General features: G+C 30.0%; 2 protein-coding genes and 2 non-coding genes across 4 annotated transcripts; 3 read left to right on the top strand and 1 right to left on the bottom strand.

Moving 5' to 3' along the window:
• Positions 1–56: 56 nt before the first annotated feature.
• On the top strand, positions 57–3635 carry LOC107888917 (pentatricopeptide repeat-containing protein At2g36980, mitochondrial). Its single transcript, XM_016813186.2, has 2 exons — positions 57–2959; positions 3147–3635. The coding sequence occupies exon 1, from the start codon at positions 298–300 to the stop codon at positions 2185–2187; it is 1890 nt and encodes a 629-aa protein (XP_016668675.1). The 5' UTR covers positions 57–297; the 3' UTR covers positions 2188–2959; positions 3147–3635.
• A 148-nt stretch (positions 3636–3783) lies between these two features.
• On the top strand, positions 3784–3855 carry TRNAP-UGG (transfer RNA proline (anticodon UGG)). Its single transcript has one exon. It is a non-coding gene; the product is annotated as a tRNA-Pro (tRNA).
• A 131-nt stretch (positions 3856–3986) lies between these two features.
• On the bottom strand, positions 3987–4058 carry TRNAP-AGG (transfer RNA proline (anticodon AGG)). The gene has a single exon. It is a non-coding gene; the product is annotated as a tRNA-Pro (tRNA).
• Positions 4059–6041: 1983 nt separating this feature from the next.
• On the top strand, positions 6042–9784 carry LOC107890006 (peroxidase 24). The gene is made up of 4 exons (XM_016814533.2): positions 6042–6260; positions 6362–6556; positions 7333–7498; positions 9357–9784. Exons 1-4 carry the CDS (start codon positions 6042–6044, stop codon positions 9764–9766), a joined length of 990 nt encoding a protein of 329 aa, XP_016670022.1. The 3' UTR covers positions 9767–9784.
• The last annotated feature ends 3667 nt before the right edge of the window (positions 9785–13451 follow it).

Raw genomic sequence — 13451 nt, 5'->3', positions numbered from 1 at the left:
ATATATAAAACCAACTCAACTATAGCAGTTTTATACCTCTCATTTCATCAGTTCGGTACCCTAGTCTGACCAACTGATTCGGTCCAATTTGACTAAAGTTTTAACAATATAGTTAACTCTCTTATAAAAAATATTTTTATTAATAAAAAGTTGAAAAAAAAATGAATTTATTTCATGTCGAGGCAAAACTCAGGACTGAGCCCCGAAATTCGAAACGTCAAAACCTGAAATAATCCGCCGGTTGGGAATCGACATTTGACATCAACGTTCAAGTTCCAATGCTTTGAATTATGAGATATGCGTTCAAATTTGCACCAACTGACCACCAAAATCGTGTCTTTGTCAAAGTCCGGCTTTATCACGACCGCTCGCAAACTGTTCGATGAAATGCCTCACAAAGACTCCATCACTTGGAATGCAATGCTTTCAAGCTACTCTCAATTGGGTCTTCACACGGATGCACTCTCTCTTTTCCACCTCATGAGATATACCAACACAAAGCCTGACCACTTCACCTTCACATCAACTCTAAATGCTTGTTCGGGCCTTGGCTCGTTTCGTAATGGAACAAAAGTCCACGGATTAATCATTGCTTTCGGGTACCAATGCTATTTACCTGTTAATAATTCTATTATTGATATGTATGGGAAATGCTTAGATCCTTATAGTGCAAGAAAAGCGTTTGAAGAGATGGGTGAAAGTATAAGAAATGAAGTGACTTGGTGTTCTCTTTTATATGCTTATGCAAATTCTGGTCAGTTTAATATTGCATTTGAAACCTTTTATGAGATGCCAAAAAGGGTTTTAGTTGCTTGGAACATTATGATTACGGGTTTTGCTCAAAATGGGGAAGTTGAAATGTGTATTCAGTTGCTTAAAGAAATGAGAGAGAGTTTGTGTTGTTTTCCTGATGAGTGGACTTTTAGTTCTCTAATGAATGCGTGTACCGAATCCTCGGATTATGCATATGGGTGTACAGTGCATGGGTTTATTATTAAAATCGGTTGGAGCTCGGCTATGGAAGTAAAGAACTCGATTTTGAGTTTTTATGCTAAACTCTGTTGCATGGATGTTGCTATAAAAGAGTTTGAATCTGTAGGGTTACTCAGTCAAGTGTCTTGGAATGCTATGATTGATGGTTATATAAAAATGGGGAACACCATTGATGCCTTTAACGTGTTTCAACGTGCACCGATGAAGAACGTGATTTCTTGGACTAGTATGATTGCAGGGTATGCGAGAAATGGGGAAGGAGAACAAGCTCTTAACTTGTTTGTTCAGATGGTAAGAAGTTGTATATGCCCAGATGAGTTCACGTTTGGAGCTATACTTCATGCTTGTTCAAGTTTGGCAGTACTTGGGTTTGGCAAAATGGTCCATGGTTGTGTGATTAGGTATGGCTTTCAAGCCTATGTCTATGTTGGCAATGGCCTGGTTAACATGTATGCTAAATGTGGGGATATCAAAAGGTCAAGCTACGCATTTAATGAAATTCTTGAGAAGGATTTGGTCTCTTGGAATGCAATGTTGTTTGGATTTGGAATGCATGGGTTGTCTACTCAAGCATTACAGATCTATGATGAGATGGTGGCACATGGGATGAAACCAGATAAAGTTAGCTTTATAGGCTTGTTAATGACTTGTAGCCATGCAGGCCTTATCAATAAAGGTCGTTTATTTTTTGATATGATGAGCTCTTTGTATGGTCTTACCTATGAGATAGATCATGTAGCATGCATGGTGGATATGCTTGGCCGGGCTGGGTATTTAGTAGAGGCAAAAGAGTTGTCTAGTAAATACTCAAAAAAAGATACTGTTGAGGCTAAGAGCAGCTCATATGAAGCCCTGCTAGGTGCATGTTCCATTCACGGGGATGTCAGAATGGGGGTTAGTGTCCGGGATGATTTACAGCACAGTGTAGACTCTCAAAAAGATATGGGTTATGTGCTATTGTCGAACTTGTATTGTGCTAGTGGGCAGTGGAAGGAAGCTGAGATTGTGAGGAAAGCAATGGTGGATCAAGGGGTCAAGAAAATGCCTGGTTATAGTTGGATTGAAGTGAAAAATAAGGTGACAGTTTTTGTTGCAGGTAACATTTCACATCCATACAGGGAAGAGCTATATATGATATTAAACTCTCTTGATCCAGAAATGAGAAATCCTTGCTTTTCTAGTTTCGAAATTTGAATATATATATATACACACACACATACACATATTCAGATTCTCCCACAAGGTTCCATTGTTTGTACTGAATGGTTAATAGAGAATAAAGGTACCAAAAGGTTCTTTTGAATTCTTTCCAGCTTCTTTGCCTGAAGAAATTGTTGTTTCCAAGGACTTGAAGCCAGATGTTGATAGCAGACATCTTAATGGTTCATGTTTGAGTGCTCCAGTAATAATGAAGTCAGTAATGGGATTTGATAGGAACTCCTGGTCAACTTCGACATCAAAATCCTTTGAAATTCCAGAATCAGTGCTATAAATTTTGATGCTGACAAATCCCACGTAAAGTTTGTTGTTGGTCAGATAAGGGCATTGTATGGGTGATGATGATGACTTTGCCAAAGTACTATCGAGAGATTAAGAACATTGAGTTAAACCCAGTTTCTCAAAATACATGTGAGACAGCTTATTTCAAGTTAAAAAGGGTTCCAAAGTTATAAGCAGAGCCTACTGGTAGGAAGGATGAATATGCCATCTTAACTAGAAAAGTTGAGAGATTGTTAGGAACGGGATGTCTAAAATTGTATGTTCTGGAGAACTGGGAATGTAACATAGAGCAAGTTACGGATGAAACTTATTGCTGCACAGAGGCAGTAGTTTTAGAGCATATGGTTGGTTTTCATTCTGTTACAGTTGAAATCCATTGGACCGATCAGATTAGGTTTCTCTCATCAGATAAATGGCAGCCTAAGCCTAAGAGGCTTCTGGGAACATTGACTCTGCAACATTGGAGGTACATTACCCATCTTCTTGGTTTTGAGTAGTAGCAAGATATGAAGTCCAATGCTCTGTTTTTTAACACCTTATATGTGTACAAAACTTGCACTTTAAGTTGGTCAGTACTTTTCTTATGATGCCTGATGTCATAAGAGCAATACAACTTTGGGGCAAAATCTTGATTTTTTTTTGTTTGCTACTAGGCAAAGCATGTCATGGTCTGAGAGAGGTGTCATGAATGTCACATTGGTTATATATTAAAGTTGGTCTTGCTATAAGTGTTCATATGACCTTCAACTTACGAGGTGCTTTTTTTGTGGACAAAATCGTGAGGCTCAATGGATTGAAATGGACAATACCTTTCAAGTTGGTGGGAACCATGAAATTTGGTATCAGAACTGGCTCTGGCGGTGCTAATAATATGCCATTAGGACAGTTGGCCTTTGTTGGACTAGAGGATTTTTTGATCTTAAAGAGAATCCATGAATGCTACCTTGGCTGTCTTCTAAAGTTGGTCTTGGGATACAATTGTCCTCACTACTTTCATCCTAGATGCCCAATGAGTTAAAGTAGACGATGCTCATTCAATATATTTATTAATGTTTTGGCAAACAAAAAGTCTATGTATTAATAATGCCTCAAATATTAACAACATCTCTTGAGGAATGAATGTCTTAGGTCGGTTTGTGATACTTAACCAACTTTACTCTCGATCTGAACGCATGAAGTTGTGTCTTCTAAAGATCATAAAAAAGGGTAGTAATTGCTTGCCCTGCCTCTTGTCATTTCATTCTGACTACTTATAATGAAATAAATTATTTTAAACCCACAGAACAAAGAGGGCGTTTAGTCTAGTGGTATGATTCTCGCTTTGGGTGCGAGAGGTCCCGAGTTCGATTCTCGGAACGCCCCTTCAAAAGCAATGTTTTCTTTTTGTCCTTTTTTGTTTAAAAAAGTCAAGCTTATTTGAACATTAGGCTTTGGGTTTAGTTTTCGGGTCAAAGCCCATTTAAGAAACCAAAAAGATATACATAAAGCAGAAGGGGGCATTCCGAAAATTGAACTCGGGACCTCTCGCACCCTAAGCGAGAATCATACCACTAGACCAAATGCCCTTTTGAGTTATCATCTCCAACTAGGTTTATTTAATTATGTAATATAAATCTAATAAATAGCACTTTCAATTTTGAAAACAGAAGAAAAAAAAAAACTATTAAATTAATTTGGCTGAAGAAGGATGATAATTTCATGCGGCAAAGAAAAAGTAGTACACTCAATAATTTGTGTATTTGTTTATTTATGTTACCATTTTCAATACATTCTCTATTTACATATTGATGCATGAATAGTTGATATTTTAATACATTCATGCACCATGTGTGCAGCACTTGGGATGGTCCAAAAATCCATTTCCCTGGAGGTAGGAAAACCCCTATTTACCGGGTCTGGGATCGATTTCAACTCGGATCTTGCCTGGTCTTTCTCGCCTATCTATACCATGCCTTTCATCGTGAACTACTAAATCGATTCCTGTTGTTGGCAAAGAGAAATCTAGAAGTAGAACTCCCAGCTCTGGAGCTGATTGAATGATTCTTGTTCACTGCTAAGCTAATCGTTTTGTCCTACTTGACTTTATGTTGATACCTCACCCTAGGGTTAGGAGCTGGCGACCGGATACGCAGGTAAGAAGAGAAAGAGCTTATTCATCGGGTCACTTTTGATTTTAGCTTTAGAGAATATAGTGAAAGTAAGGAAATTTAAGTCATCCCAGTAATTACACAACTATGAAGTAAATTATGTATCATGTGAAATAATTAATTAAGTTAAAGTGTAGTTAAAGAAATGGATTAAAACAATTTGCAACAATAAGTTGCTTACAATTTAAAAGAACTTAATTAGCTTTTCATTTTATTAATTATTTAATTTTGATTTTGATGATTTGTTAATGTTCAGAGATCTTAAGATTCAAATGCAATGAATGTGCTGGAGATGCTGATGAAATAAAAACAAAAATCAAATTTATTTAAATCTATTTAAGGGTCGTTATATAATAATAGAACCCAAGTTTAAGTTTCTTCTTACCCAAGCATAAATTTATCCCATAAAATTGGGGTCATTTTTCTTTTCTTAAGCTTTAATTCTTTTATCATATATATTCCTTTTTTGGTTGCAAATTAATAAAAAATGTATTTTTCATAAAATAATGTGAGAAATAGGAATTTCAACCTCTTTTCGAAACATATCTATAGACCTAACAATCTAAAACATAAATAAAATTAATAAATCATAAATTTTCAACAAACCAGGATTTATATAAATATTAAACATATTTACAACACAAAAATCTTTTATAGGGTTTGACTTTGAGAAAGAAAAATGGAAACTTTGTGTTCATCTTTTATTATATAAAATTTAAAGTCAATTTCCTCCAATATTTTAAAATTAGAACTAATAATTGGGAGACAACCACACCGCCCTTATTTATAGGTTTTATTTAATTTGGAAAATCAATTTAAATAATGAACCACTTCATTAATCATGGGATTCCTATTTCTTTATAAATTTAAAATTTAATCTTTATACTTTTATTTTTAGAAATTTAGTCTCTCTATTTTTTAAATTTTAAAATTCAGGTTCAATTTGCTAAATTTATTAATGTGACATTTTAAAATAATAATAACAATGTAATTTTAAAAAATGACATTATAATGAAATTGAATTTAACAATATTAACAATTGGACCTAAAGTTTAAAATCTAAAAAGTTATGATGACTAAATTCTTAAAAATAAAAATATAAGAACTAAAATTCTAAATTTATGAAAAGTATGAAGACTTATAGAATATTTTAACCATTTACGTATTATAATTATTATTTGTAATAGATGTAGATCATGGATAATGATTTCTTTTTTTAAAATGTACATTACTTGGATATGCTTTATGTTAATTATTTTATTTTTGTATATAATAAATTCAAATATTCAAATATACAAATAATTTTAATATTATTAACAATCCCAAACACATTTTCTGTTGACCTATATAAAGGGGTTCTTAAATCACTACCCTTCTCAATTGAGTCTTAATTTGGTCAGAATGAGGGTTGGATATACCATTTTCATTCTCTTTCTTTCTTTTTCTTTGCTCGGATTTTTAAATGTTTGCAATGCACATAGGTTAAGGTATAACTTTTATAAGGAAACTTGTCCGCAAGCTAATTGGATAGTAAAACAGATTATCACGAATGAAACTCGAACTAATCCAGCTCTGGGCGCTCACCTAATTCGAATGCAATTCCATGATTGCTTTGTTAGGGCAACTATATATATATTCAAATAAAGTGATTTTTAGGCTTCTTGGGAGCCAAGTTACATGTATTGTTGTTTACTTTTACCTTGAAACGGTTATTTTGTTAGGGTTGCGATGGTTCAGTGTTGTTGGATACAGTTAATAATGGCTCCAAGGTTGAAAAAGACGCGATTTCGAATCGATCTTTGAAGGGTTTCGATGTGATCGATGATATCAAGAATGCTATTGAAAAGGTTTGCCCTAATGTTGTTTCTTGTGCCGATATCCTTGCATTGGCAGCTCGTGATGCTGTTTCTGCACCGGTAAGTATATCTATTTCTATAGGGATTTAAATTTTGATATTTCGTCGTTGATATATTTCTGCTTGCGTTATTGTTTATTATAGTTGTAGTTATTGTGGTCGATATTTACTTTTTGTGTTTCTATATAATGAGGCAATTGAGGGTGTAATTAAGTTAAGATGAGCTTTCGTTGTAAGAATCTTGACCTCAGCTCAAATTTTAATGTTGAAATCTCAAGGTCAAGTTTGATTGAATTTCAAATTTGAAGTTCAAGTTTGATTTGATATAAAAATCGAAATTTTTGAGCTTGTTTAATTAAACTTGATGAACCTTATTTACTTGATAAAAGTTAAGTTGGATTTTTATGCTCAACATTGAACTCGACTATATATGTTTGAGCTCGAGTTTCAATTGATAATTTTCATTATAATTAAATACATAAAAAAAACTAAATAGATTCATGAGTTTCTCCCATAAGAAATTAGAATACTTGAATTCGACTAGCATGATACTTTGAGTTACTCAAGCTCAATTTGAAAATGGCGAATTATATCTAATTCAAGCTCCTTTTTCGAGTACTAAAACCTGAGTAAGTTTGAGTACATATGTCTCATTTGCTCCTAATAATATTTCAACTAGGACTATCATATTCTTACTTTTAAGAGATAATATTGATAAATTCAAGAATTGGTATTCGAATCACAATATTTACAATAATTCTTCTGTTTCCGACTATGATTTTTTTTATAATAAAAAACAATTAATAATATATTTTCTTTTTTGAATTAATATTATAGTTTAAGAGACGGTTATGGAACGTAGCCCTTGGAAGAAGAGATGGGAGAATTTCACTTGCAAGTGAGACCAATGGAAACATCCCTTCACCTTTTGCAGATTTCACCTCTTTGCTTGAAACTTTTAACAACAAAACCCTTGATGTTAATGATCTTGTAGTTCTTTCAGGTATATTTTTTTATTTTATTTTATTACTTTATAGTAAATTTGATAATGCCAAACTCAAGCACACATGAAAAATAATACTAGTCAGTTGAGTCATAACTCGATTGATTGGTATGGATATTGTTGATAATGTAGGATGATGTGGGTTCGAGTGCGCTGAAGCACATTATCCTCTTATTTATGAATTAGGGAGGGATTATAGACAATTCTAAATATTTTGTAAAAAATTACATATGATTAGAACCTATAATAAAATGACTAAAACAATAAACTAAAAGCATACTACTAAAACATGAAAAAAAATATAATGGGTAAAAAGACTGGTAAGTCAAATATCACTCACAAATTATCTAATTTTTAATACCCAAAACTGAATCCAAATTAAATATCATTTTTCCCTGAATATCTGAATCTCATTCATTATTTAGATGTTGGTTTGAATATTCAACTTTGCATTGGTTACAAAATATATAGATTTTTGCTTCCTAAAAAATTCAAATATATTACCTTTGATGACTAAAGCTATGTTTTAGCCATCAAAATTAGTCCTCAATTTTGGTTAAAGTTTACACAAACTAATAAATAGCGTATAAATATCAATAAAATAATTTATAAAATTAAATAGAATAATTAATAATAAATTTAAAAATGTTTAAAAAATAATAAAAAAAATATCTCATTTATTATGTAGCTTCTCTTAAATCTTATTTTTTTTATTCGTAAACCTAACTGAACAATAAGATGCAGTCATCAAAATTTCTAGATTTATGATTATCTCTTTTATTACTTGATCAATTCAATTAATTAAATTTTTTAAACAAAAATTATAATTAATATTTATATAATAAAAATAAATATTATGATATTAATTTATTTTAAAATGCGACATAATTATATTTAATACATATTATATCATATAAAATAATATACATACACATTTAAGGATATATAATATATTAATTATTATATAATTAAATTATTAATGTAAAATAATTATTGTAACATTACGATATTACAACGAGCATTCTTCTATTAACGATATGCAACTTAAGCCTTAAATATGTAACTAATTGCATATAGGCTAGGCTCCTCTGCTACATCAACCAGACTCATTCCCACAGAGAATTTTTTTTTTATTTTTTTACCAGCTAATCTTAATTTCAAATAAATCACTCTTCCTCATTTGTTTCTCTTTTCTTACCTTTTTTTATTAATAAAAGAGATCCTCGAAAAAACTCTTTGACCAATTCGATAGAATTTGACATATGGCAATGTTATCTCCAGCCAACATGCCAAACGAAATTTACTATGTAACCTGATATATAATTACGTTAGTAATATACCTTAATTATATAATACTAATTGTATATGTTATAATATACCATAAAATTAGTTACATGTTTAAGGTTTAGGTTGCACATCATTAATAGAAGAATGCACATTGTAATATCATAATGTTACAATACTTATCGTACATTCACAATTTAATCATATAACAATTGAGATATTATATGTACTTAAAAGTGTATGTATACTATTTCATGATATAATATGTAAAGATAATTATGCCACATTACAAAATAACATAACCACAAATATAAAATTTTTGATGAATTCATCTCATTTTGTTAGGTTTACAAGTACAAAAGAATAAGATTTAAGAGAAGCTGCATTATATTCAAGAGAATAAGATATTTTTTTGGACATCTTTAAATTTATTATGAATTAAAATATTTAATTTTAGAAAATATTTTTAATTTTATTATTAATTAAAATAATCCCTAACCTCTTCAACTCAATTAGTCTTTGATTAAACCATGAATGAAATTCGTATTAGTAATTTAGCAAATTATTGAACCAGGCGCTCACACCATTGGAGTTGCACACTGTGGAACATTCTCAAGAAGACTCTACAATTTCACCGGCAAAGGTGACGCCGATCCAACCTTAGATCCGACATACGCCGACATCTTGAGGAAACAATGCCCGAGCCCGGCAAATCCGAACACGATAGTGGAAATGGATCCTGGGAGTTCACGATCATTCGACAAACATTACTATCATATCTTACGCCAAAACAAAGGATTGTTCATATCAGATGCAGCACTTCTCACAAACAAGGAATCGGAATCGATTGTGATTCGGTTACAAAGATCAAGAGGCTTGTTTTTCGCTGCATTTGCGAGGTCCATGAGGAAAATGGCCGCCATTGATGTTCTTACTGGAAACGATGGAGAAATCAGGCGAAATTGTCGTGTTGTTAATCCCTGAAGCATTTCCAAGATTTAGGGTTTGGGATTCGCAGGAATACATACATGAAAAAGAAGGTTCTATCAAATATATATGGAGAAAGGTGAATAAATTTGAAGAATTTAGTTTTTTTTTTAAATTTTAAAGGAAAATAAGGTAAATTTACCATAGAAGTCCATGCATTATATCCTCGTTTAATTCTTTGACTTGAAAAACAGAAAATTAATTTTCCTACATTAAACAAAAGGAGTAAAATAGCATTTGCGTTAAAATTGTATCGTTAAAAACTTATTTTGATGTTTTAATATAAAAGATGATAAAAAAAAAACAGTTAACTCTTCATCTTCACATCATTATTCAATTTCGCCTCTACTAATTTATTTGAGCAAGTTAGCCTTTTACCTTTCAATGTTGATGTTGTATTCTTTTGCTTATTATCCATATTAATAAATAATTTAAATTTTTTTTAAAAATAAAAATAATTTTTTAAATTTCCAGAAAAATTTCTATACTATTTTTTAAAAATACAAAAGAATTTTAATCTTTTTAAAATTTCCAAAATTTAAAGAATAATACTCTTCAAATTTTTTTTTAAAAGTAAACTTAAAGATTATCTTAATTGTGTAAGTAGTATTAAAATATATTTATACCAAATATATATATCAACGATTCATTACATTTTTGTTTTCGTATTTTTTTAATAAAAATACATTAAAATTTATAATATTATGTTCTTTTGATTTTTTTTTTTAAAAATTGAATAGGTTTCTATTTATAATTTGGTAACTTCTAAGAACTTTTTTTACAAAATTATTTGTAATTTTGCAATTTTTATAAATATTTATGAAAGTTTGAAGAAACTATTTTTTTTATTTTTTAAATATTTTGTGTTATGTTTTTTGGTTTTGAAGAGTTTTTATCTTTTTAATAATTTTTAAATTTTTTGTAAATTTTTTATAAATATTTTAATTTTTATAATTTTAAAATTATTTACTAATATGACATATAAGCTAAAGTAGTGCAATATGTTTAGATTGCCATACGAGTTGTCATGTTAGCGTCTAATGCAATTCTCAAAAGATCTTGTAGTGGGCTTTTTCTAATTTGACTCAAAATAAAAAAAATTAAGAGTTAATTTCTCCCAAATAAAAGAATGAAGTCAAATTAAATGAAGATATAAAAAAAGTAAATGAAGATATAAAAATCGAGAGTTAAATTTATTATTATATATAAAATGAAAAAATATGGATTTTGTTAGGCTCTAAGGGTGAATTGAGATTTATAATGGTTTGGTTGCTAGAGTGTTTGATAATTGTTTATGCATATGATCAACAGATGTGGAAGTAAATGGGGGAATTTTGGTCTAGAAGGCCAATAAGTAGAGAAGAAGACGATTATAAGAAAAACGGGGTGTTTCCAGTCCCCGTCCCAAAAGGGTTTTGGAATTGTATTTTAGTGGGTTTTTTTTGGTTGGATTCTCCGGGTGGGTTATTATATAATAAAATATAAAATATAAATATATATAAATTATTATCATTGTATAATAATTTGAAGAAGAGTTATAAAGTTACTCTTTTGAGACAAACTTATACCTGTGAAGCGTGTAATTGGAGACTTACCGCGTGAGTTTTAACTTGAAATTTTATTGAATTAATTAGATGGGTTTAAATTCTTTCCATTTCAAATCAATTATTTTAAGGGGGTGTTTAGTTCGCCGAATGTAATATTATAACTCTGTAATGTTACATTTTAGAATGGGATTACGATTTTTGAATTGTCAACATTCTAGCCATCTCGTAATCACATATTACGGAATAGTGTCAAGAAGTCATAATATAGGATGTAATATCATTACGACTCATTCTTTAAGCTATCTTAGATTACAAGTGTAATCTTAAATTTACCCTTTATTTTTATTATTTTAATCAATTTAGATTATTTATTCTTAAATAAAGTTTAAGACTAACTAAAGACAAATACATACAAATAAATCAAAATTTGAAATTTATGAAATTATTTTATTTTTTATTTAACTTAGCAAACAATTCTAAAATGCACAATTGTTTTTAATTTAACTGAGACATAATATTGTATGGTACTTAATATTAGAGGTGTTCATGGGCCGGGCTGGGTCGGGCCGGGTTTGGGCCGAGCTCAACTAAAAAATAATGTTCATTTATTGGGCCCGGGCCGAGCCGAGCTCAACTAAAAAATCATGCCCATTTATTGGGTCCGGGCTGAGCCTAAAAATAGGCCTAATTTTTTTGTCCAAGCTCGACCCAGATAAAAATACTAAAATTCGGGCCTGGCCCGGCCCGCCTGTATTAATTTTTTATATTATTTTTAAATATATATAATACATCAAAAATACTAAAGACATCAAAATAAATATTTCCTAACAAATTGAAAATAAAATTTAAAAAATATGTAAACTTAAATAACACTAAGATAGATGCAACTTAACAAGCAAATGCCTCAAAAATAAAAATAAAAAAAATTAACAAATGCCTTTAAAATAATAACAAAATGAACAATAAAATAAGTTTTATACAATATCCAAACAATAACAACAAAATAGTAGTAACATAATATTAAAATGATAGCAAAATAGAGAGAAAAAAACAATAAAATAACATTTAAAAATAAAAAAATGCAATTTTTTTGTCCTTTAGTGAATTAGGGCAGGGCCCGGGCTAAAAATATCTTACCCGAGGGCCGACCCATTTTTTAAATGGGCGTTTTTTTGTCCAAGCCCATTTTTTGGGCCTATATTTTTGCCCAAACCCTCCCACATTTCGGAGGGGCCTTCGAGGCGGACCGGGTAGCCCGGCTCATGAACATCTCTACTTAATATACAAATAACTATTACATTTACGATTATTTTAAAAAAAATTACATGATACTAAAAATTTAATTAAATAATTGTAAAATCAAATACTAATTAAAGTAATTTTAAATAAAATTATTAAAATGACAGTCTCACAACTGTAATGCCACGTTTGGTTGAGGGATGAAATAGGGCTGTAATGGAATAGAACTGTAATTAATAATTCAGTTGTTTGGTTGAAAGGAATGGAATAGAGCTGTAATAGTATTCTTGTGTTTGGTTGGATGTAATAGATGTTGTAATAGTATAAGGAAAAATGTTTAAATGACCAAAGTATCCTTAGCAGAACTTTTTAGGTAGATTATTATTATTATTATTATTATTATTAAATTTTAATACGATTATTATTAAATATGATTTAATAAAAATAAAAACAAATAATTGAATCATATTCTAACATAATTATTATTAAATACAATTCAATAACATTTTTAATATAATTATTATTAAAATATGAATTAAAAAATCATAATATATAATATTAGAAAAATAATATATAACCTACATTATTATTTTTAAACTATAATACATATTTAATGTGTTAAAAATATGATTAGCGAAACAAATAATTTAATTATCTTCTAAACTAAAAAGCAAAAGATTAAGAGTAATAAATAGCTTGAAAATTATATTTTACATCCAAACATAATGTTCATACATTAGCAAAAAGTTACATGATATCATTAACTTATATGCCATCATTTATATGTTAAATTTTACAACATCACAAAGTTATAATGGTTTATGGAATTCTACTAATGACATCTTACCATCCAAATATTACATATACAAAAAGTTACCAAAATATAACTAAAAATA

This window comes from Gossypium hirsutum, chromosome A09 (assembly GCF_007990345.1).
Source record: "Gossypium hirsutum isolate 1008001.06 chromosome A09, Gossypium_hirsutum_v2.1, whole genome shotgun sequence".
Classification (NCBI taxonomy): domain Eukaryota; kingdom Viridiplantae; phylum Streptophyta; class Magnoliopsida; order Malvales; family Malvaceae; genus Gossypium; species Gossypium hirsutum.
Note: the sequence above shows the minus strand (reverse complement) of the source record. Positions and strands in the feature narration are given on the sequence as shown.